The 26,453-nt window shown below is 45.0% G+C and overlaps 1 protein-coding gene across 1 annotated transcript in view; it reads right to left on the reverse strand.

The window, feature by feature from the left end:
- The window catches only part of NECTIN1 (nectin cell adhesion molecule 1), a 103,576-nt gene that overhangs the window by 16,454 nt on the left and 60,669 nt on the right, over positions 1-26,453 (reverse strand). The window contains exons 2-5 of the mRNA XM_020984842.2: positions 6,424-6,774; positions 3,680-3,982; positions 2,946-3,063; positions 313-464 (exon numbers count right to left, since the gene is read on the reverse strand). Coding sequence (XP_020840501.1) covers positions 313-464; positions 2,946-3,063; positions 3,680-3,982; positions 6,424-6,774 — 924 coding nt within the window. The remainder of the gene's footprint in view (positions 1-312; positions 465-2,945; positions 3,064-3,679; positions 3,983-6,423; positions 6,775-26,453) is intronic.

The following is a 26,453-nucleotide window of genomic DNA, read 5'->3' on the forward strand; positions in this document are numbered from 1 at the left end:
CTTCTTCCTCCAGCCTCCTTCACTATGCCTGACACTTTCTCTCTCATCATTGACCTCAATCAAGCACAGAAGAAAGACAACAGAGTGGGGTTCACCAGAGCCCAGAGAGAGATAGAGATAGAGATAGGGAGAGAGCATAAGCAAAGGTAGACAACAACCTCATCTGTAGCTCCAGTTGAGAGACAAGATCCAAGCTCCTAAGGCTCAGGCCAAACCTAGGGTACAAGCCATGCTGCCTTAGAAAGGGGGCCAGAAGAGGAGAGAGGTGAGGATGGGACTGGCGGGGATGGGAGACAGTCATAAGCTTCTTACCTGTAATATTGACCTCTACCATGCCTGAACGTGTGCCAATGGGATTGGTAGCTTCACATATGTAGGTCCCAGACAAACTATAGGTCACAGGCCCCTTAAAGAACAGGGTCTTGTTTTGGGTGTCCATACTTGAGGGGAGAGTGCCATTCAACCTGCAAGGGAAGGGATCAAGTGATCATTCCTCCACCCTTCCATCATGAGAAACGTTTTCTTTCTACCTCCTTGACAGAGCGTTGTCACTTCTCTCCCTCAACCCTGATTAATCTCACTTGGTTCCCACTGAGAATAGAGAGTGGTCCATAGAAGACACTCAATAAGTCTGTAGAATTGAATATATACCTACAACCAGCTTGTGCTCCTGTTAATGCGTTTTCCATTTTTTTACATGTTGATTTGTCCTATCTGTCTCCCAAGGACAAGGATGATGTTTCTTCCAGACCCCCCAGCTGTGATACAGAGTGAAGCTCGGGATGCTGCCTGTTCCTTTGGTCACAGAGCTGATTTTGGGAAGCATGACATGCTTATCCAAGGACAAGTGGTACTTTTATGTATCATTTTCCTTGTGATGGTTTAACATGACTGCTTTCGTGCCCTTTTAGATTTCCTTTTTTAGTCATCTCTGACAAGGCTGTGTTCGCCGTTCTAGCTACTTCTAACTACATCCTTCCAGCTTCTCTCTCCCGTTAACCTGCCCCTATTTCTCAGCCTTGATCTCCCACTGATTTTCTACAACTGAATCTGAGGTTGGGATCATTAGAACCTTGGGATGAAGTGGGAGAGGGAAGAATATGAAGAGCCTGAACCCAGGTATCTAGCTTCCCATCCTCCTGACCTTATCTGTCTCCCCGTACTGCATGTCATGAAGATCAGAAATGAGGTGGTAGGGTAACTAACATGAGGAGAGTTGAGACTTTTGAGTGAAACCCCAGAGAAACCAGGAAGTCTGATCATCCATCCTCTCCCTACCCTTTCTTCCTGTCAGCCTAGGAAAAGGCGAGAGTAAGCCCAGGAAAATGCATGATTCTGACCACTTTGTAAGGCCAGCTTTCCTGGGGATGACTCAAAAAGAAATATTGGGGGTTGGGGCAAGCTGAGTCAAGTTGAATCACTGAACAAAAATGAAAACACATTTAGTATCAAACAGCAGGGAGACATGATAAAGGAAGCCTATTACTGGATGACTGACTTCATTGGAACACAAGAGAAAAGAGTGAGGTCTTTCCTTTCTCTGACCTATTCTAAAGTGATACTTCTGACTTTTCTTTGAGGGTATGGTGTGAAACAGTGGCGAGAGTACAACTATGGAGTCAGAAAAGATCTGGGTTTGAATTTCACCTCTAACACATGCTTGCTGTATAACCATGGGCAAAGACTCTTCTCTGAATCTCTGTTTCCTCATCTGGAAAAGGGGATTGAATAACACCAGCTCAGAAGGTATTTCCAAATTGGATTGCATGGCCTTAGGGGTCCCCTCCAACACTGAAATGCTATGATTCTGTGAAATCCAACAACATAGTGAAAGTGCTTCATAAACCCTAAAGTACTCTATACCTGTCAGCTATCATTAGTATTAATTATTCCTGTCTCCTTACATTCAGTGGAGTTCTGACAGAAACATTATTATCATCATCATCACTGCTGTCTCCTTCTCCTCATCTTTTCTGATGGAGTTCAGGTAGAAATGGTGCAAGGACAGATCACCACTCTGCAATTATTCTCTTCTGCTTAATGCTCTGTAGACAATTGTACCAGTGGCTAAAATGACTCCTTTTGGTAATTGAATTAGTGTACTGGGATAAAGGCTCATTTCTACAGGCTCACAGAAAACATCTTTGAGACATCTCTAGGAGCAGAAAGGGATGGCATATACCTCCTCATCCTGTTCCCACCTGGTTATAATTTCTTCTACTTGATCTCTGTTTTTGTTTTTTGTTTTTTTAATTTTTAGGCAATTGGGGTTAAGTGACTTGCCCAGGGTCACACAGCTAGTAAGTGGCAAGTATTTGGTCTGAGGCTGGATTTGAATTCAGGTCTTCCTGACTTCAGAGCTGGTGCTCTATCCACTGCGCCACCTAGCTGCCCCCTTGATCTCTGTTTTTAAAGAATTTTGTTCTTTGTGGCTTGGAGATTTGGCATGGCAACGTGTGTTAATAACATTGTTCTTCAGGCATGGTTCCAAAGAAGAAATAGGAGAAGACCCATTCCCCTGGAGCAGGAGAGATTCATGGGTGTGGTATACGGCATATGTTTTCAGACTTTCTCAATGTATGATTTTGCTCAAATGGTTTTGCTATTTTTTTCCTTTCCTGTTTCTTTAAAAAAAATTATTTGTTATAGGACAGCTCTCTTGGAAGGAGTAGAGAAGGACACTGGGAGAAATTTTAACAAATCCTCATCCAGTTGTTATTTTTTTATGCTACTGATGTTGTTACTAAGACACTATGGATTCTACTTTTGATACTTTATAACATAATATTCTTTTGCATATGCTTGTAGATTATTTCCCCCCATAATTAATAGCCCTTGCTCACCCCACCCCATTGGGAGAAGACTAAATCTGGGGGTAGTAGTCTTAGTGTTGGCCCAAGGTTTGGGACAACGAGGCCAAGGAAAGAGAACTAGGAAATACTTACAGTTTCCATTGGTAATGGGTGACTGGAGGGTTGGCATCACACTGGCAAGTGAGTTTCACATCCATTCGTTTCAGGTACCAGTTTCCATCAAAGCCCTCAATGGTCACCTCAGGTTCATCTGTGGGTTGGGGATGGGGTGGTGGAAAATGATGGAAGAGGTCAGGGAAGATGTGTTGGGGAGAATAGGGCATAGTAAAAAGAAGCAAAATTGAAGGGAACAGTAATGTAGTACAGAATAGGGAAAGAGCATAAGAAATGTGATGTGGAGAGGAAGGGGTAAAGAGACAGCATAGGCATAAGTATAAAAAGGGAAATAGCAGGTTTATGGGGAGGAAGAGGGATAAATGAGAGAAGACAAGAGGAGAGAAGAAGGGAAGAAAAAAGAGGAGGATGAAGGGAGGAGTACAGAAGGGAAAGAGTATGTGTGCATACACACACATACACAGAGAAGGACAAACAAAAAGAAAGGAAAAGAAGGAAAAGAGGGAGGGTAAAAAAAGAAAGTCAAGAGGATAGAAAAGAGAAGATGGGGAACAAAAAGAAGAAATGGATGCAATGGTGGGGAAAGAATTTGGAGTCAAGGAGAGGAGATAGCAGTTGGTCACTCAAGATCATTTTCACCCACCAGCCCTGAGACTTCTTTCCCCTAAAGCTCCTACCTCCCCCTTTGTCCCACCTTCCCATCTTTTCTTTCCTCCTCTCCCTTCCCCTCCTCTTCCGTTTCCCTGGCTCACACTGCACATTGAGGGTGACACTCTCACTGAACCGGTCCAGTTGGTAGTTGACAACACAAGCCAAAGGCTGCCGATGTGCTTCTCGACTGGGCACTAGGCGGTATCGGCTGATAACTGTCACTGTGCCATTGGGGTGCCGGATCTCCTGGAATTCAGCTTCACCCTTCAGCCGGGTGTCCCATGAAACAGTACTAGGTGGTTTCCCATTGGCGGAGGTACAAGTGGCCACCAGGACCTTTTCTGTCTGTCCAGTCCTGGCTGTCAGGGTTTTCTTTGTACCTTCCATCCAGTTTGTTGGTTTGGCTGCCAGGAAATAAGACAGGACATGATGAGAGTCCCCAGTCCCTCTCTTGCCTACCCTTTACCCACTGATTTTTCCTCCCACTAATCAGGTAGAGAAGAACATGGAAGAGACAATCTAAGTACAAAGAAAATAGCAATTCCTACTCTTAAGGACATTCCAAGAGGGAAGACAAGTAGGAGATAAACAAGTACATACAGAATAAACATGAGGAGACTAAATACAAAATCAATACAAAGTAACATCAACAGAATGTTGTTTGGGAAGGAAAGCATGGATTAGGTGGGGAAATCCAAGAAGCTTCATGTGGAAGGTAGTACTTGAGCCATACCTTGCAGGAAGAGAGGAATTCTCTGAGGCAGAAGTGAGGAAGGGGAGCATCCCAGCAACAAGGGACAGTGAGTGCAAAGGCATGGAGGTGGAGAAACAGAGGGCAAGACAGTTTGGAGGGGAGTAATGTCTAACAAAGCTTAAAAGATGGGCTGGGGTCAGTCTTGTGAAGGGCTTTAAAAGCTCAAGAGATGGGTTTATATTAGATTTTAGAAGCCATAGAAAGAAAGAGTCGACTGAGTTGGGGGAGTGGCATGGTCAGACCTGCCCTTGGGAAAAACCACTTTGACTCATGATGGAAAATGCTATCCACATTCAGAGAAAGAACTATGGAATATGAATGCAGATGGAAACATACTATTTTCACTTTTTTTTTCTTTCTTGTGGTTTTTCCCTTTTGTTCTGATTCTTCTTTCACAACATGACAAATGTGGAAATATGTTTAAAAAGAAAAAATCATTTTGGCAGAAGTGTGCAGGATGGACTAGAGTGGGGAGAGACTTGAGGCAGGGAGAGGCTGTTGCCCAAATCTAGGTGAGAGGGGGTGAGGGCTGGAGATAAGGTGGTAACTGGATGGGCAGAGAGGAGGCAACTGGTGATGTAGTAGTTAAGTTCAGGGGAGACACTGGGGCTGGAAATATAGATCTGGGAGCCAACCGCATGGAGCTGATAGAGTCATAAGGGGTGTGTGTGTGTGTGTGTGTGTGTGTGTGTGTGTGTGTGTGTGTGTATGTGCGTGCGTGCACGTGCGCGCACACTCGCGTGGCATCCTCTCACCGGCAGCTAGGTGGTGCAGTAGATAGAGCATTGGCCCTAGAGTCAGGAGGACTTGCGTTCAAATCTGGTCTCCGACACTAGCTGTATGACCTTGGGAAAGTCACTTAGCCTTGACTGCCTCCACAAAAATAAAATATAAAGTCATGGAGGGCAGATGAAATTGCCCCTGTTGAGACAGTGTAGAGGGAAAAGAGATGAGGGTACAGGATAGAACATTTATACCTGTATGAAGCAGTACTTGGGATATAGTAAGTACTTAATAAATGCTTATTAATTGATTGATGGTGCCTGTCTGGCCTTCCAGAGGTCTGGAAACCTTTGTCTCCTGCCTGGGTCTTACTGTAATGCATGCAGAGAAGACTGATAATAAATTATCATAAATTTAGAGTTGGAAGGGCCTTAGGAGTCATCTAATCCAACCCCCCATATTTCATACTTGAAGGAAACTGAGGCCCAGAGAGGTTAAGTTATGCACCTGAAGTCCCAAAGGTATTAAATGTCAGAGCTAGAATTTGAAGTTTGGGTCCTCAGATAATGTTATGTAAAGCATCGCACAAATCTTCAAACTCTACTTAAATGTTCTTGTTGGTAATAATAACAGTAGTTATTATTATTTCAATTGTACCTTGTACACTGTTCCCTTCTCCTAAAAGGAGATTCCCAAACTTCCCTTAACTGTCTGGTCCACGGTCTTGTACTCATCCTAATATGCAGGTCCTTCTGCTCTGCCTTCTAATCTTCCCTACCTGCTCCAGAAGTAGCTCTTCTTATGACCTTCAAAAACTCCCCGTGGTGGCTACAGCACCAGCCCTAGATTCAGAAGGACCTGAGTTCAAATCCGGCCTCAGACACATAACACTTACTAGCTGTGTGACCCTGGGCAGGTCACTTAACCCCATCATTGTCCCCCCCCCAAAAAAAAACTGTAACATACCTTCAAAAACTCCCTGCTTCCTGACATGGCTCACTATGATGTTCCCAAGGAGCACTTCTCCGGGGTCAGAACAATGGTTCATCAAATTCTATTGCTTAGTTATGTCAGAGCTAACTGGGTGCCTCATCCTTGTCCCAGTGGTAGCATGGGAACACCCTGACCAAGACTTAAACATATGTAAACCTCAGGGCTGAGGCCCAGGATCATGGTTGGTACAATCAACCCTCATGAGACATGGCTAAGATCATTATGGCCAAGAGGGAAAGTAGAAGGTCCTGGGGTCCCAGTCAAAGCTACCTCCCTATCCCCTCAATAAACGGAAGCAATGTAGGAACTCCTGGAGGCTATTGATCAGGAGACCCATCACTGGAGAGCGTGGTATTGTAACTGGGGTGAACTTACCTAGAACAGTGAGGTTGAGCTGGCTCTCCCTGTTCCCTGTGGGGAAAGTAGCAAACTCGCAGATGTAGACACCCTCATCCTCCAGCTGGAGACGGGAGAGCCGGATGGTACCATCAGTGAAGGATGGCTGGAGAAAGGTCACACGCTCTCGGTAGGGAGGCAGCACTGAGACTCCCATATTTGGATTGTAGATGGCCACATTCTGCTTGGAGCCATTGGTGGATTTTTGCCATGTCATCTGGGTGATCCTCACCGTGGGTAGGGGGTTAGAAAAGCTACAGTGGAGTACCACATCTGTGCCGATGAAGCCTGATACAGTGTCATTTACCTGGACCACTTGGGCCTGCAGACCTGAAAAGAACACAGAGAGACAGGGTCAGGGACACCTGGACAACTAACTCCTCTGCTACTCTCTGAATCTTCTAAAGAAAAAAAAATTCAAAGAGGAAGGAACCAATAGCCAAATACCTAAGGTTTCTAGTCCTGGCTGTCACTAACTGCCAAAGCTTATGAATAAATTGATCGAATGGATGTGAAAACACTTTGGGGGGAGGGGGGGAAACAGGCATCTTCCAAGTATCAGGAATTTTCGTGATTGCTCCCGCCCTTCAACCCCATCCTAGCCTCAATTTTACCTGTATCTATTTATTTACCCTTATATCCTATGGCTCTTCAACTTGGACTTTTTTAGTCCAGTCAGGAAGAACTCCCCACTTTGACACAGCTTCTTTTGTCTCTTCTCTTGGAGCAGCCACACATCTAGATTAACTTCCACACTTCTAGACTAGGAAGATCTTTTTCTACATCACCCACCATCACCTGCCAAATCAAGGCCCTTCTCTCACTCGGAGTCCACTCACACCTCTCCCTCTCTAGGGAATGTTCCCTGACTATTGCCCAGGAAAACATGATATACTGACATGCTTCAGTGACAGAATGGTGACGTAACTAGAGAACCTTCCTTCAATTCAGAAAACCTGGGTTCAAGGCCTCCTCTAGCACATACTGGTTGTGGGACTTCAGCCAAACCACTTACTGCCCCTAGGCAACTCTCTGGGGGAGAGGAGAGTGTTGGGAGTATAAAACTAAGTGAGTAGCAGAGCAGTTACACATTTGCATTACTAGTGGAAGTTCCCACTGGGAGTTTTCAAAACAAAAGAAATCACAGGTCTGGACAAAACAAATAAAACAAACTAAAAAACCTTTCTGAATTAGTTTAGCTGTACATATCTGCAACAGCTTTCTTATATATTCAGGATTGGCATCAGGATTTGTGATTTAGAGCTGGTAATGGGAAGAAGACCATATTGATCCCTCCCTAGGACAGAGTTAGAAACAGAAAGTCAAGCACAGCATCTTGAAAGAAGAAGGTGGAAATGGAGAGGAAGGTCAGGCTGTATCTCTTCCAGCCAAGTAGGGCTGATGTATCCTGTATATTTGAGGCTGGATACAGAGAGGTCAGTTTGACAGGTCCAAGTGGATCCTTGGACAAGTTTGTTGGCTCTGAACCAGGTTGTTTTTGATAACTTTAGAGCACTCTTTAAACTACTCTACCATTTATGCATACTTGTAGATTTTCTGCCCTTCCTTAGTAATTTACTTGTAGATTTTTACCCATCCTTTGCAAATTAATAAACACTGGCTAAAAATCACTTGGAACTCAAAGGAGCATAAATTTAGAACTGAAAGGAACTATAGAAAGAGGGAGGGAGGAAGGAAGGAGATAAGCATTTATTAAGTATCCACTATGTGCCATAGGGCAGCTAGGTGGCACAGTGGATAGAGTCAGGAAGACTCATCTTCTTGGGTTCAAATCTGGTCTCAGACACTTCCTAGCTGTGTCACCCTGGGCAAGTCACTTAAACCTGTTTGCCTCAGTTTCCAAATCTATACAGTGACCTGGAGAAGGAAATGGCAAACCACTCCAGTATCTTTGCCAAGAAAAGCCCAAATGAAGAGTCTTGACATAAACGAAAAATGACTGAACAAAGACGTACCTTGTGCTAAGCACTTTACAAATATCTCCTTTGATCCTCTGGGAGGAGGGGGTGGAAGCTATTCTTACCCCTATTTTACAGATGAGGAAACTGAGGCAGTGGTGGTTAAGTGATTTGCCCAGAGTCACAGCTGGCGAGTATGTGAACTCACATCTTCCTGACTCCACGCTCACCACACCATCTAGCTGCCATGAGTCCAACCCCTCATATGAAGATACTGAGAGATAGAAAGGTTATATGACTTGGCCATAGCTAGCTCAGAAGGGGATATGTAGAGGTTAATGGTCTTAGACAAACAATATTGGGGGAGGGGGGGCGGGTAATAGCAGGAGGAGGCAAATTTCAAGTGTGGTAGGGCTTTCATTGGTAGGGTTTGATTGGATTGTTTGTAGTCTACAAACACCCCCGAAGAGGTTTGGGATCAGATTTGCTTCCACTAGGTACTTTGGCCTTGGCAGATTCCATAAAACACCACACCCTGGTTCTGCCCTCTCCAGACTTATCTAGCTTTATAAAGTCATTCCCCATTTGGTCCTCATATCTGCATTGTCCTCTTAGTCCAGCTATAGGCTCACATTTAGGTCTTGCCCAAAGGATGGGAGTGGTTTCAATGACCTCCAGTGGGCACTTCCTGTCTTCAGTGATTAGGATTGTGAAATCAGGAGTGAGGGAGAGATTATAGTATTTAGAGGTTGAATTGGCTTTGGAGATCAAATTTGCCCCCTTAACAGGGCAGAGAAGGAGTCACTTTAGATGGCACCATGTCCACCGAGGTGAGATAGGCATTAAGATGTACTTCATATATCACAGGCTTGTAGAACTGAGCTCTTGTCCAGTCTAGTTCCCTTTCTTTCTTTACAAATGAGGAAACATGTCTAGAAGAGTGATGTGCTTCAGGAGAAATGGCACTCCCTCTTGGGACTGGTTGGAGGAAATAGAGATATTTAGTCTGATGAAGGTAATCTGGAAGTTTGGGGCAGGATGGGAGCACTAGTAGATGCAACATATAACTACCTTCAAATATGTGATGGGCTGACATCTGGAAAAGAGATTAGACTCATCTTGTTGGCCCCAGAGGGCAGAACTGGGTGGAAGATGCAGAAGCATATTTTGATTTGATGTAAGGATAAGCTCCCTAACAATTAAAGCTATCTAAAAGTAGAATAGTCCGTCTCAGGAGGACATGTATCTTTAAGCAGAGGCTAGAATATCAGAAAGGCTATAGAAGGAATTCCCTTTCAGTTAGGGCCTTTCGCAGCTTACCTCCTTCCTCTGAGAGTCTATGATTTCAGGGGCAGCTAGGTGGTGCAATGGATGGAGCATTGGCCCAGGAGTCAAGAGAATCTGAGTTCAAACCTGGCCTCAGACATTTACTAGCTCTGTGACACCTGGGCACAACCTGGATTGCCAACCACAACAACAACCCCAAAACAAAAACAAGCAAACAAACAACAAAAACCCAAATTCTATGATTTCTTATTAAGATCACACCAATATTTGGTAGCAGAATGAGAACTAGAAGATAGGAATCCACGTACAAAGCTTTTTCCACCCACTATGCTAATCATTTCTCAGTTCTCTTTTACAAGTTGGAAAAGTTTTGTGATGTACTTCTCTCTTATGATTCTCCAACACAGACCCTCTGTAAACTTCTCACATTTTTTTCTAATAGATCGTGCAATGCCCTTCTCCCTCCCATCCTGCTACCCTTTAAAATCTACTCAAGGTCCTTCCTCCATATAACCTTATGAGACTTCTCTATCCCTGTAATGGGGAAGGAACGTTTTCCCTTTCCTTTCTTTGAAGTCACAATTTAAATGGGAAACCAATAATAAAATGCAAATTTCTTAAGGGTAGGTAGTATTTCACTTTTGTCTTGATATCTCTAGTACCTAGTATGTACCTGGTATAAAATTTCTGTTGTTGAGAAATTTTGGTTGTATCCAAGTCTTTGTGACCCCGTTTTCTTGGCAGAGACACTGGAGTGGTTTGCCATTTCCTTCTCCAGGTCATTGTATAGATCATTTTACAGATGAAGAAACTGAAGCAAACAGGGTTGGTTAAGTGACTTGCCCAAGGTCACACAGCTAGTAAGTGATTGAGGTCACATTTGAACTCAGGAAGAGAAGTCTTCCTGACTCTAGGCCTGGCACTACGCATTGTGCCACCTAACTGCCCCTGGTATAGATTAGGCAGCTAATAAATTCTTGTTGAATTTAATTGAATTTACGTCCCATGATTCAGAATTTGATTTTACTGAACCGAAGGGTGAATCAGTACCAGAGCTGGAGAATATCCCACAGTCCATTTCAGAAGACAATTTGGAATTATTCCCCCAAAGTTACTAAGCTATATATGCCCTCTGACCCACTACTAGGCCTCTATCCCAAAGAGATCCAAAAAGGAGGAAAAGGCCCACTACGTACAACAATATTATAGCAGCCTCTTCTGTGGTGGCAAACGACTAGGTGCTAAGGTGTTGTCCATCAACAAATTACGGTATGACTGTAAAGAAATACTATTGTGCTGTAAGTAATGATGGAGGGGACAGGTTCAGAGAAGCCTAAGAAGACTTGTTTGAACTGAATTAAATGAGTGAAGCGTGCAGAAACAGCAGCACAGCTTATACAAATGACAACATTGCAAAGGCAAGCGCGCTACTCACCTCCTGACAGAGAAATGGTAGACTCAGGATGCAGAGTGAAGAATTTATTTTTTGGACATGACCAATGCCAGAATCTAATTTGGTTTGACTGTGTATTGGTACAACGGTTTTATTTTTATTTATTTCTTTTCCGTAGGCAGTGGGGAAGAAAAGATGGATTTGTGCTAACTGAAAAAAAAAATGAAATGAAATTCAAAAGAGAACCCAGTTTCCTGGCTCTGTGGGAGAAGCAGCTGTTCTCCAAGGCCAGTGGGCCTTAAACACTCTTTCAGGGTTTAAGCCCTTGGCTATTCCTCTGGGAAAAAAGGAAGCTCTGCTGGCTCTCAAACCAAGAAGAGAAAGCGCTGACCACCATCACACACAAATCTGTTTCAGTTCCTCTTTCTGCCTGGCCTATCATCCCTTTCCAAAGTGGGCCGGAGATAACACTGCAGTAATTGCTGAACATTCACACAAAGCCGAGAACAGGAAAAGCCAGTCTGGAGGGCTCAGGGACAAAGGGTGAGAGCTGGGGGGGGTGGGGGCAGGGGCGTGGCCATGATCAAGAGAAGCCGCTTCAGAATGGGCGCAGGGGCACAGCCCTTCGGCAAGTCCAGCCTGCTCCCCACCCCTCTTCACTTCAAGCTTTCCTCCCCTTCCTTACTCTCTGCCCCCTCCCTCCCCAAGAAGATGAGCAGCAATAGGTACAGGTCCCCCAGGCTCTGGAGTCCATGGAACTCTGGGATCTGGTTGAGGTTTACAAAAATGCAGCTGTTGGAAGAGCCTCCCCACATCTTCACCCCCATTCTACAGGCCAATTAAATTCAGAAAGCAAGGCCATAAGGCACTTGGCATACAAAGAAAACCAAAACCAAAACCTACAATAGTCCTTGTCCTCACAGGAGCTCACATTCCATAGAAATATAAAGAAAAATTATATGTACGTGTAACTATAGTTATATAGTTAACTATATATAGTTTTATATATAATTATCTATATGTGTGTGTACAAACACATGCAAAAGTAATAATACAAAACAAATTCAGGTAGGAGGGAAGAGAACTAACAGGCTGGGAGAAGGAGACACGAAGGCCCTTCAGAAGGAGGTTGCACTTGGCTCTTTCTCATCCCACAGGTTCAAGGTAATCAGATCATTTAGATTCTGAGCCGAAAGGGACCTTTCAGGTTATCTAGCCCAACCCCCTCCTTCCATTCCTATAAGGCTCAAATACTACAAAGCACCCCCTGACAACCACTCTGTGAAATAAGTGCCAATGTTATCCCCATTTTATAAATGGGATGATGCAGCTCAGATGTAAAACCACTGGCCCATAGGAATCGTCTCAATCCCTAACCTCCTAAGTCCTAGTGTGATGTTCTTTCTGTTACATCTTATGGTGTTCCCTTTTCTGGGTGGGCTGCATGATGGCTGTTCCACCGAGTCTTGCTTATGGAGCAGGGAGCAGGACTGAGGAGAGTCACTGCCCATGGAAGATGAGGGTGGGGTAGGAAGAAGGGACGAGCAGCCACCATGTGTCCCAACTGTGAAGCTCTCAGAGGCAGCAAAAGCATGCTAGAGCACGTTGGGGAGTAGGGTTCAGCATTTAGCTGAGCCTGGGAAGAGAGTGGAGGGGCTGGATCCTGGAGGAAGGGGGAATGGGAGCAGGGATGATCCCCAGATGCAGGAGAGCTCTTCAGTGACAGACTCTGCACTCTCCCCCAGCTCATTCTGTTGGGTAGGGGTATAAACAGATTTTCCCCCCAGATTCAGTGAAATAATTTTTTTGGTAATTTAATTGAGATGGTATTAAATATATGTCATTTTTATTATATGGCCCTGCCTACCCATGCACAATTCATACCTTTTCAATTATTTAAATCTGATTTTATTTGTGTAAAGTTTTTTTTAAAAATAATTTTGTTTACATTGTTCCTGGGTTTGTTTTGGCAGATATACTTCCCTTTTAAGGAAGTCCCCATAACAAAAGAGTCTGAGGTGTCAATCTGGGTATGGAGGGGCACCCCTCCTTCATGGGGGGGGCAGGGAGAAGTACAGAAGTGTCTTCCTTTTGATTGGCTGATTTCTTAACCATAAAGGTACGTTGCCTTGGGGAAGAGGGGAAAAGGCAAAGACAGAGAATCTTGGCCTTTTTTGGTATCATAAACCCCTTCGGCAGTCAGGTGAAGCCTTTGCACCCCTTCTTAAAATGTTTTTATGTGCATAAAATAAAATGCATAGTTACCAAGGAATTCAATTATATTGAAATATAATGATCAAAATTAAACCCCCAAACAATATAAGTTTCCAAGGTTAAGAACCCTGCTCTAGGTGAAGGGGTAGGATAGAGTGATAGAGACACAAATAGCTGCTTTATCCTAGTAGGCTCCAACCTGCCCTACCACAAATTCAAATGCTATAGAGCCTGGGCTTGAAGACTGTGGCATCAATTTCTCTGACTTCTCCCTCCCTCATCCCTATAATAGCCACAAAAAATAACAACAGGGTGTGTCTAAGATCTCAACCTTGGGGTACTTAGTTTAGGGTTGGTCAACCTTCTCAAGGGAAGCTAGGCTACCAGACAGGGTACAAAGCATCATTAGGTTACTACTGGTTTCTTTTCTCTCCCTCATCCCCTTCTAACTCACAAATTGTAATTTTTATAGGCCACATCCCACCCCCTTTCTTCCCATTCTGTGGATTTGAAGAGTTATAATCACAGAAATGTTATAGCTGGAAGAGACCTTAGAAATCATCTTTTCCAATCCCCTCATTTTACAGTTCAGGAAACTGAGGCCCAGGGAAAAGAAGTGACTTGCTCTAAGTCACTTAGCTAGTTAGTAGCAGAGCCAGGTCTGAAGGAGCCCAACTCCATGTCCTTTCCAATATTATTCTGATTAGGAGGAGTCATGGTCTTAACTTATCCCCCTAGGCCTGATTCAGGAGCAGGCGTTCCTTGCCTGAGCTGTGGCCCTCAGTCCCCCACCTGGTGAGTTCAGAGGATAAGAGATGGAACCCAGTCTCAAGACTAGAGTGAGGGGCCAAGGCTAGGGTGCTCAAGCACCCCACCTCTTTTTGGCACCTTGCCAGAGCTCTGGGTGGGCACAGTCAGGCTCAGCCCTCCTGCAGGGCAGGCATGTGGAGCCCTGTAGTCTGATGCCCCATGGTCCTAGGAAGGCCGATTGCCCAACCTGGTTTGTCTCTGAGGTTGAGTGGGCTGGGCTGGGGAAGGGTGCTAAGTGTGCAAGAATAGCCTGGGGGTGGGAAGGCAGAAGGGCTAGGGCCTGTCCCCCCTCCCCATGACCTTTTGAGGAACCCCCTGTGTGGGAGCACTGGCAGAAAAAGAGGAGGAAAATGGCTCAGAAAGGGGCCAAGAGATTGACTTTGAATCCCAAAATCATATACTGTGCTGACCTAGGACTGGACAGAATTTCTCAGGGTAAATCAGAGGGAAAGGCAATCTCATAGAACCATGGGGGTGGAAGACATTAGATACCTCATCACTTGGGGAAACCAAAGGAGAAGACCTTGAATTTCTCACCCTCTATTAACTCCTCAACCAGCCAGAGACAACAGGATCTAGAGGTCTGGGAGCTGTCTCACATCTGCCCCTCACATTAGGTTGTCAGGTCCCAGTGCTGGGCAGTCTGGATGCCTTGGTCCCTGGAGGAAGTGCTGAACTAGCAGTACAGGAGCCTGGCCCCCCCCAAGATGTCATCACCCCACAAAAGCCCAAGCTCAGCAACAAAATACAAAGGCTCTTCAGTGCTGGCTGACAAACCTGCTCCCTAGAGGGCCACACCCTGCCCACCACTCAGCTAATCTGCCCAAAGTCCTACAGATTCCCACGGAGTGGGCTGGGGCAGGGGTGAAAGGGAGTTGCCCTACTGGAAAGCCTCATCTTCCCTGGACCCCTGCCCTTGGCCTACTCTCCCCCCTCCCCCACTCCCTTTTGGACCTCTAAGCTCTTTTTAGCAAGACGTGAGTGGCTGGGGAAATCATCTCTTCATGGGCAGAGGTATGGTTGGTGGTTGGGAAGGAGATATGGGACATGAGACCAAATGGTAAAAATCAGAGGCTGTTGATCTTTCCACATGTTCAATCACTTTCCAAGGCTCTAGATGTGTCTGGTCTATCCCCTCCCCCCTTTCTTGGTGTCATCTGTCAAGGTAGCATAATTTCATTAAGATCTAAGCCCCAAGTCAAGGTGGCACAGGGTTGTATTTTTGTAGGAGAGGGGATGTGAGAAGGACTGACATGCTGAAATAGATGAATTTCTAAAACCAATATCCTTGAGGGGGGTGGGGGTGGAGGAGGGGAGTGCCACTGCATTCTACACTTAAGGCACTCCCAGCCCCCTACTCCCTAGCAGGAAGGAACATCACTTTGGATGAGAAGCCTGCTAAGTGGAGATGACTCACCCACCTCATTCAAGGACCTAAGCCAAAACTCTGCTGACTCAGCATGGCCACTGAAAGGTTAATGCTTTTAATGACCTTCCTCCTCCCCCCCTTTCCTCCATCCTCTTCCTCACAACTAAGCACATACAGCCACTTCCTTAGTCCCGCCATCCCCCAGCTCACCAATGCCAAGATCCCGTCAGGGGGTAGGGGACGACCAAGTTGGGTAAATAAAGTGAGGTCATAAGAGAGGGAAGCCCCCGCCCCTTACCTTTATCCTTTTTAATGCAAATTATTTCCTACTGCTCAAAGTTGATCACTTTCAAGAAACCTTCCATGATTGCCACCACAGGGCTGGTTACAGTCAATTCCATTACCAAGCCCTTTCAATCCTTTTTGGTTTTGTGTGTCTGATACCCATAGCCTGGGTATTCCTATATGACTAGGAGTTCCCCCTTCAATTATGACCAGGTTTTCTTCCATGAGTCTTACCACTGTGTCTATGGTTCTAAGGGTAGAGGTCAAGGTGAGAGACCAGACAGCTGAGGGGCTAGGGTATGGACATGGAAAGATGCCAGCCAGATTCCACTCACTTTTCTTCCTTTACTGTGTTACCCAAACAAACTAGATCAATACTTCAGAGTAGCTTAATCTGCCTGGTGTCTCTGAGGTCTCAATTTGGTCTGATACAAAGCATAATAGAATATAAGCCTCTTGAGGGCAGGGACTGCTTCATTTTTGTCTATAAAGCCTACCATAGGGCTTGGCACTCAGTAAATGATGACTGATTCAGACTTTGCATGGTATAGGAATTGGAAGGAAAAGGCCTTTTGTCTTGCCCCAATATCCTCATTCTAGCCAGGGAAAGCAAATGTCTTTTCCTCCCTTTCTTATAGGTTGTGAGTGAGAAGGCAGATGGTGGGAGAGATGAATGAGACCAGTAAACACACCTCTGCTCTGGAGATATAGTCAGTTCTCTGGTAGGGACGACAGAAGATGGGAGATTGTAGATGAGAAGCTAGACCTTAGCTGTGGGATCTGGGGGAATGGTGAAGAACGAGCCAGGCCTCTGCTCCTTCCCCCTGGCAGGGGAAAAGGGAGGTGGACGGCTATGGCAGGGCAAAGGGTCTAGGGTCTCTTCCCCTACCTTCCCATGAGGTTCTCTGTAGAAGGTAAGGAAGTGCAAGTTCTTTGGGTTATGGGGTTGGGTAGGAGCAGTGGAGGGAAGGTGATTTCATTGAGCATGCTGAGCAACTATTGTATCTAGGAATCTCCCTGCAACGCAGCCAAGTGGTCAGAGTTTTGGAGCTGGAGTAGATAGAACCTATCCAATTGCCTCAGGGCATCAGGGGTAGGGAGAGATGGGACCAGCAAATAAGTGGGCCACTTAGCTTAGGCCAGGTAGACTATGCCTTACCAACTCCCCCAGCTCCACACACACACACACACAGACACACAGACACACACACACACACCACACACACACACACACACACACACACACACACACACACACACACATACCCCTTTGCTCCTGGAGAAGAATCTGCCTTTCCAAGCTAAGAAAGAAATAGAGGGGATGAGCAAAGACCCTGGCAGCCATAGCACTGGCATTGTTTTGGTACTAGAACTAACCTATGCTACTATCCTAAGAGCCCTGAAGGGGCTGAAGACTTGGCTGGGGGGCAGGTATCCCTCTGCACAGGCTCCAGGCTTGGCCATTTAGTTACCACAGGTGGGAGCAGGAAAGGTTCTACCATCCTTCTGGGAGGAGCTGCCGTAGCAGGGCCAGGGTGCCAGTTAAACTGCCTCACTGGGGTGGCAGCCAGTAGGCCAAGGGAGTGCCCACTGTCTGGCTTCTCCCTGAAGGGCACTGCCCACAGGGAAAACTCCCACTTGTCCAAGGGGGTCTCACAACCCCCAGCTTGTAGACAGAGATGAAAACATCCCAGGCTCCTACAACCAGAAGCTAATTGCTACTGTCCTATTCCCAGCCCAGACGCCTCTACCTCTCATTTGGGGTCATGGAAAATATAGACATTCCCCTCAATATACTTGCCTCCCCCCCCCCAACCCCAACATTGGGTAGGCTAATGATGGGCTGTGTAGCTGGCGCCAGGCTCTTTGAGCGGGTGCGTGGGAGAGGAGGGGGAGGAGGGCAATAGCTCTGGGGGGAAGCCAAGATAAAGGAGCCAAGGCCCCAGCCAGGTTCCCCAGATGGAGGCTTGGCTCCACAGGGCCTTGTTGTGCCTGGGGGCACTGAAGGAAAGGAGGCAGGTAGGGCACTGCCCAATCTCTTACTCTCACCTAGAAGGAGAGATTGTTGGGGGTGGGGTGGGAATGAACGACTGCCAGTGCCCAACACCCTTACTCTTAATTAAGTAGGCCTAGAGGCTAGATGCCACAGTGAATCTGTAGTCAGGACTCCAAGGGAAAGAGACCAAACAGGCTTCATCCCACCATTTCCTTTTTTGAGGGACCTCCTCCTACCAGGCTTGCCAGCAGGATACACTGCCATGGTCCAAGCTCCTCACTCACCATCACTTATATGGAGAACATTATCTCCTGCCTTCCTTCTCCACCCCACTCCCCACCTCCCACAGTGGACTGGCAAAATCCATGATGGTCCTGTCTTCATACTGTCCTGTCTCCTTCAGTCCAAACCCCTAAAGTCAGTATCATTGGCCATCATTCTTGATTTGGAGTCAGGATGACTTGGGTTCGAATCCCAGCTCTGACACTTACTAACTGTGTGGACACAGGCAAGTCACAATCTCTATGAGCCTCTGGCTCATCTGTGAAATTGTACCTATCTCACAGGGATGTTGGGAGGCTTAAATGAAATAAGTAAAGCTTTAACTTAATATCAGTTGTTATCTCCCTTCAAGTGTGGAAGACTCATCTTTGTGAGTTCAAATCCTGCCTCAGACACTTAGCTGTGTGATGAGGGACAAGTCACTCAACCGTGTTAGCCTCAGTTTCCTCATCTGCAAAACCAGCTGGAGAAGGAAATGGCAAGCCATTCCAGTATCTTTGCCAAGAAAACCCAAATGGGGTCGTTCAGAGTCAGACATGACTGAAAAATGACTGAACACCATATCCGAATCCCTGACACTTACAAGTTTAAGACTCTAGAGATAATTTAGTCCAACTTCCTCTACTTGCAGGTAGTAAGTAGAAGAGCTGGGATACCAAACCGGGTCTTCTGACTGTTCAGTTCTTTCCCCCACATTCTTACCTTCAAGGCCTCACCTGTGTATTCTCTCATCTCTCCTTCCTCCCTTAGCTCCAGTATTTATTCTGGCCAAACAGTACGATGAAAAAGACACTGAATTAAATCTCTAGTCCTATGTTCTCATTCTGACTGTGTAACTTTGGAAAAGTCACTTAACCTCTCTGGGCCTCAGTTTCCTCATCTATAACATGAGAGACAATCTAAAAAAAAATGAGAGACAATCTCTAAGGTTCCTTCTAGCTTCCATAGTCTATGATTCTATGTCACTCTCTTGGCTCCCCTCTTCTAGCCCAGAGTTTGCTCCATTTTCTACATCATATCCTCTCTCTTTCTGCCTGCCAACCCACCACTATCCACTTTCTTCAAATGTCCATGTTCTCCAAAAAGTTTTCCCTGACAAAATACAAGTAGAGGGCAGATGTGGTGTGAAGCATTTCCTTACCCCACTTGAGTGATATACAAAGTAGGATACTGAAGGTGCTCTAAATATTATTTGTAAATGAGATGGTAATAGACTCAGGAGCCATGGGTACCTCTGGATCCAAAGTCTGAAAAAATGTCTAGGGAAGTAGAGGTTGCTGCTACTTCTCTTGGGAAAGACTCAGCCCGGAACTGCCAGGCTCCTGCCATGCCAACATCTGGAGGCAAAGGCTGTCACAAGAGGAGATGATGCTGGGGTGTAGGTGGGTAGAGTAAAGGTGGTTCCAGGGCTAGGGTAGGGTAGACTAGGGGGACCAAACCATTGGTGGGGTAGAGGTAAGAACGGATGAGAATGGGGTCAGGGCTTGGCCTACATATTTCTGTATTTATTTGCCTTCCTGGGTGATGTTTTCCTAGATCTACACATTTTCAATCTGTCAATATTCTCATATGTCTGGATTCTTCTGCATGTCAACCCTATATATTCTGGCTCTGGCTCCTAGCTGCTATTTCCTGATGCTTTTTTCTACTCCATCCTGTTTCTTTTTATTCTTTACCCTCTCCTTAGAAATCCCCCTCCAGCATCAGTCTTTCTTTCTCAGTCCCAAGAACACCCTTCCCTCAAATACTGCCCCCCCCCAATACTTCCCTAACATCCTGGCAACATCCCCAGGGCAACATTTCCCATTCATTTAGCCACTAAAGACATTTCAGCATGAAAACATTTGGATGAAATCCATTAATTCAGGTGGTATGGGTGTGGGTATAGGTGTGAGAAAGGGTCTGGAATATTCCCAATATAAACAGAGGGTAGAGAGAAAATGTGGAGTGAAACTGAGGAAATGAAGCCTATTTTTATTCCTCCAAATTGTTATGCATAAGTATTTTTTAATTCACACAAAATTTCAGACAATATTGCCAACATCAGACTTTTCTCATAGATCCCATCCCACCCTATCCATGTCCCTACGGGGCAACCAAGATTCCTATGAATACGATTTGGGAAATACTGTCCAGGACTTTGAACTGAGAAACCTATTTTCTGGGTTCATATACCCTGTCCCTCCAGCACTACCTTTTCAGATACAACCTCAACTATTCTGCACCCCTCCTCCCATTTCCCACCTTTTATTGAACCCAGAACTACCTGGAACTGGGACATTTCAAAACCCTCATTCTTTCCAGACACTGAAACCCCACTCCACCCCAGCAGTAACAGCAGTAGCAGCAGCAGCAAATGGTAACATTTCCCAACAGACGTTACAATTTGGATTTCCTGCAGCAATTGTGCATTTTTAATGACACACTTTTAAAGAGTGTGGGCAGCCCATTTCTCTGGAAGGATGGGGGCTGTTGTGGAGTGGAGAATTTCCCAGGTTTCTCCAGGAGAACTTTAAATGCTCCATATTGACATGTGAACCATCTGAGTACTCGCTGGCTCTCCGGATGATGTTCAACACCTGTTTGGAGGAGGCTGTTCCTTTCATGATGGGATTTGGGGAGGGGGGAATCTGTCAGACCACCCTGCCAAGTCTTGGCCCTCTCCACTCTCAAGCCAGCTGCAGTCAGTGTATCAATACCCCAGGGCTGAGAGAAGCCCCCATGTACAGAACCCAGGAGAGATGGGAGACATGAAGAAAAAAGGAACATGGTCTTGGAGAGCTCTCCAAACAGTGATGCCCAAGAGGAAGGGATCATAGGATCATGGATCTGGAACAGGAAGGGATTTCAGAAACCATCTGGTTCAATCCCCACCCCCTCCTTTTTTGACAGATGAGAAAACTGAGGCCCAGAGAGGTTAAATGATTCAGTGATACAATAAGTACAGTATCTGAGATTTGAACTGGTGCTCTAAAAATGGTATAACAGCAAGGGCAGCAGTGTACGGCAGCCAAGTTCTGGTCCTGGTTAGTTGTGTGGGATCTTGGGGTCTTTAGTTCTCTGGACCTCATATTCCTTATCTATGAAAGGTAGGGGTTTAGAAAAGTAGATCTCTGGAGTACCTTCCAAATCTGTTCAGCAAGGCAAATGAGCCTAGTGCCCATGTATAAGGAAGGCTGTGAAGCCCATATTGGAGGATTGTGGTGATCTGGTTGTGCAAAGCCAGGAGACACTTTCTGCAGGAGTAAAGCTTTAAATGAGGTTTATGCATATTCGAGACCCTTATGCCCTAGTTAGATAGGATATGTGAAAAACCCAGAGGCAACAAATGGAGAGGAAGGTTTTCAAGGTGTGGGGGGGGAATATTCAAGCTGGGAAGTCATAGGCTGGGGCAAATGAGGGCAATTATCAGTCTAGTCCAGGGGCTAGAAGGCCTAATTGTCCTTGGAAAATAAAATGAGCTTGCCTAGACAATACTTACGCGGCAAGTCACTTCAACCCTGTTTCTTCATTTGAAAGATGCAGTCCTAGACATTTCTTAACATGAAGGAATTGGACTGACCAGTAGTGTCAAATTGAAATAGAAACAGAGGCCTCTACTTCATATGTAAGGATCCCTACAGACCCATATTTTGACTTAGAAAAGCACATATAAATGTTATCTGTATTCTACCGTATTTTTATTTATTTTTGTTAAAATATTCCCCAATGATACTGTAATCTGGTTCCACTGTACTTGGGAATGATAAAGGATTCAAGGCTATGCATCTTACTTGACATCTCTGGACTAGTTGACCTCTGAGGTCTCTTTCAGCTCAAAAATCTGTCATCTAAATAATAATAATAATAATAATAATAATAATAATAATAATAATAACTGACATTTAGATAGTGATTTTCGGTTTGCAAAATCATCTCATTAGAACCTCACAACACCCTTGAGAGGCAGGGACTATTGGCCCTACTTTACAGATGAGGTTCAGAAAGAGATGTACAAAGAATTATGTATATATAATTAGCCAATAAATGTCAGAAGTGGGATTTAAACCAAGGTCTTCCTAACCTCCAGTCCAACACTCTGTCCACTATTCCATGAATCAAAACTGAAGAGAGTGAGAAGACCAGCTCTGCCCAGTACCATCTGGCAACTTCTCCTGGCCCCACTTTCCTCCTCTATGAATGAGCGAGATGGACCAGAAGAACTCTGCGGTCGTCTTCAGTTCTATATGTATAATTTGCTATGACATGAAGGAAAGAGAAGAGAGAGACAAGGCAGCAGAGAAGCTTAGACTGTAAGCACCATGAAGGGGGGGATTTCATTTTCCACCTTTCATCTTCATCCCCTAGCACGATGCCTGGCATGAAGTAGATGCTTCCTAAATGTCTGTTTAATTGAATTGAATTTGACAAGAAGGAGAGCAGAGAGACAAGCCTAGACAGAGGAGAGGTGGAGGAGGTTCAGGGACAGAGGGATACAGTTCTAACAGTGAGGTCGAGTGTCTTCACTTGTAAACTGCTATCACTTTGGAAGGATTTTCACCTCATTTGGTTCCTGCTTAAGTGAAATCCACAACATGTGTTCCCTGCATTAGTGGAGTGTTTGTGCTTAATTAGTGGCACATTCTTCCATATTAAAGTCATTAAGTTTTGCTGTTTGCTCTCCTCCTTGGGTCTGTGTCTCTCCCTCCTTCTTCCTTTTTTATTCTGCTGAGTTTAATTTGCTGTGTGAGGTTATGATCTGTCGAGAAACATCAACCCAGCCTTTTCTGAGAATGCTAGCTTAAGGTAGTCCCAAAGCATTCCATACTACAGCAGCTTCTCATCTTGGTACCCTTGCCCCCCAGCAACTGTCTTAGTCTATCACCTAATGCTCCTGCTACCTCTAGGTATGTCTTCCCAACCTTGGCACCTCCCCTATTCCCAGGGAATCTGCACTAGTCTGGAGTCTTCATTCCCAGAGGAACCCAGGGGCTGATGCTATGCTTGCCTAGGCATCATATGTCAAGATGCCCACCTGATGTGCCTATGGGTATGGGCAGGGGAAGGAGGCTGTTAAGGGCTTCAGTATGTTCTCATTTCTAATGAGAGTAATATAATTTTGTGGACAAGTCCTAATTATTTGCCTAGTTTATTTCCACCATTCCCTACTCTGAGAAATATTTGTGTATTCTACGGAAGTAGCAGCAGAACCTAAGAAATCCCAGATGAGTGAAGTCCTCTCTCAGTTTTTCATTCATGAAATGAAGTATTAGGAAGACTCCTGTTCCCTAGGAAGCAGAGGCTAACAGCTTCTGTACAACCATGCCCAGCTCTGCTTTTCCTGAGTTCATTTGCCTCTTCCTTCCCAGTGAGCTAATTTCTGGTGCAGGAATTCAGCAGCTTCTTGGGAACCACTGGGCAGCCAAGACATAACCATGGCCAGAAAGGCTCAGAGAGTGTGACTTGAAGCTGTTGGGGAAAGATTTAATTCCCAGGCTGGAAGCAATAGCTTGGAATGTTATTGTCTTGTAAGAAATATGTATGGACTAATGCACAAGGAAGTGACCAGAACTAGAAGAAGGATGTATATAATAATAACAGTATTGTAAAGACAAACTTTGAAACATATAAGAACTATAGTCAATAAAATGATCAACAGTTCCACAGGACTCAGAACAAAGCATGCAACCCACCCCCTGACAAAGAGGTGATGGACTTAGGGTACAGAATAAGATCTATTTTTTGGACATGGTCAGTGTGGGAATATGTTTTTGCTTGACTACATGCTTGGTTTTCTTTTCTAGGAGGCAAGGGAGTGGGTGATGTATGACAGAAAATAGATCATTGTTAATTTAAAAAATTGAATAAGAGATCTGGAGTGCTGCCTATCTACCCGAGTTGCCCAACTTCAAACTAGCCCAAGAAGAAAGAGGTACTGATCACCATGACTGCTCTGAGTAGCCAGAGAAAACTATATATATATGATCAATTAATAAATCAATCTCTCTCTCTCTGGAGGTTGTTGATCAGAAGGGAGATGGCTCTCATTGGCCAACCCAAAGGACCCCTCTGGGAGCCTTTCAGACAGAGGCCTGGAACCCATTTCAAAAGCAGATTGGCCTTCTTTCTCCTGAGGAGCTGGTTATTGTCATTCCCTTTCCCCCTCCCTCCCATTAGGCCTCCTCCATCTCCCAGCTGGGGTCCTTTCTCCATCTCAGTTCTATTCTTCCTATCGATGTAGTCCTTGGTCCCAGGGTCAGGAGGGAGATAAGATCTGGTGGTGAGGGGGTGGAAAGCTGGGAGGTTATCTCTCAGCAGTTGTTTATATATTAGATGCATCCAACAAGCCAATCTAATTAGCAGAGCACAGAGAATTAGAAGAGGGAAAGAAAGAGAAAAGGCAAAGAAACTTGAGAAGTACAGACAAGCATCAAATTTAGAATCAGAGGACATGGATGGAAATTCTGATCTTGGGCCCATAACTTAAATTTTCTGGGCCTCAGTTTCCTCATCTATAAAATAAAGTGGTTGTAGCAGACAACCCCTTTCTAGCTTTAAATCTTATGATCTCTTATTCATTTTAATGAGTTATTCTATTTTGGAAAAAAAATTGTTCTTAGTGACCTAGGGGAGCATGCTTTCTAAGTTTTCTTACAATTCTAAAATCTCATGATCCAATTTTTCCCAGTTGGGCTGAGCTTCAAAAACTGAGCTAATTTTCCCAATGGAAATGCCTGGAGTCATTCTTTGACTAAATTACTATCTTGGACTAAGTATCCACTGTGGGCAGGGAGCAAACAATGGAAGAATACCCTGGTTCCATCCATGCCCACAGGAGAATGAGGAAGGACGGGATATACACTCCAGAAACACATACTCACACAATACAGGGACAACAAAAGTGTGGCTATATTAATATAATTGATTATAGGGCCACTGGTAAATGATAAATCCTTTTCCTCTTCACCGATTGGCTGTCTATCACATTCTTCCCACAGAAACTTTTCCAAAACCTCTCTTCTCCAGTCCCTAATGCCATCCCTGCCCCCTCTTCCTAAGCAGATGAGCTCACCTAAGACAGGTGTTCCTCATCTTTTTTGTGTCATGGATCCATGTCAGAATGTTTTTAAGTACATAAAATAAAACGCATGGGATTACAAAGGAAACCAACTATATTGAAATAGTCACCAAATATTTTACAAAAAACCCCAAAAAACCAAAAACGAGTTCACAGACCCCAGGCCAACAGCCCCAGTTCAAGGCCATTTGCTGTGTTCTCTATCACTCCACACCCCAAAACTTCTCTATACTTTCTCCCATCCTCTACAGTCTCAGAAGATGAAGTAACCTGCCTCACGGGGGCCAATCCTACTATTTGTTCCTGTGACTCTACCCTCTCCCTTCTCCTCTGGGTACTTGCCCTACTGATCTTTCTTTCTCCCTCGTCTTTAATTTCTCCTCATCAACTAGATCCTTCTCTGATGCCCACAAACACATCTCGATCTTAAAAAAAAAACAAACAAAAAACCAATGCTCACTTGACCCTATCATCCCCAAGATATCATGCTATGTCCTTACTTCCTTTAGCAATCAAACTCCTAGAAATAGTAAATTCCTGCTTCTACTTCCTTATTTCCTTGAGAGTAGGTGCTACCACTAGCAATAAGAGTTTTTTTCTTTTCATTTCCACTCATTTCTCACTCCCCTTCGTAACCTGGCTTCAGACCCTACCACTCAACAGCAAATCAATTCTCTGATATAAGTCAATGAAACTGTTAATCACCTTTTACGTTTGGACAATCCTTCTTTCCTCAGCTTCCATTACAATGCTCTCTTGGCTCTCTTCCAATGCTACCTCCTCCTCCTCCTCCTCTTCACTACTACTCAATCTCATTTGCTGAATCATCCATCTCCATCCCCCTAAGCATGGGTTAGGGCTCTGTCCTAGTTTCTGTTTCTCTTCTCTTCCTCTCCATTCTTTCCCTTGATGGTATCTTCTATTTCTATGGGTTTGTTCCATCTAGTATCATTTGAACTAGAAACATGTTGCAGTCATCCACCTCCCAGTCACTCTCCCCTTATTTCTCAAGGAGTTAAGTACCTGGTTCAGTCTTTCCACCTATCCCATGCTTTGCCCTTATACTGAGGACTTCAATAGTCATGATGATGTACCCTTTAAACACCCTAGAGTTCCAGTGCAGATTTCCTCAAATCTCCTGTCTCCTTGGTTTTTCACCTCAGCCATGAATGGGAAAGCCAAGCCCTGGATCTTTTCCATCCTCATTATAATCCCCCAGGGCCATTACTTCTGCTCTAGATTGACTTTCATCTCTTCATAAGCTTGCCCTCAGCACTGCTTGGTTCAACTATGCCCTCACTATCCCCTGCCCTGGAATCCTGTCCTAGGTCCATGACTTGCCAAACTCCAACCCTGAGGCCCTGCCCTCCCCCTCCCCCATCCTCCTTTCTCCACTC

This window comes from Phascolarctos cinereus, unplaced genomic scaffold, assembly GCF_003287225.1.
Source record: "Phascolarctos cinereus isolate Bilbo 61053 unplaced genomic scaffold, phaCin_HiC Scaffold_726;HRSCAF=1367, whole genome shotgun sequence".
Lineage (NCBI taxonomy): Eukaryota > Metazoa > Chordata > Mammalia > Diprotodontia > Phascolarctidae > Phascolarctos > Phascolarctos cinereus.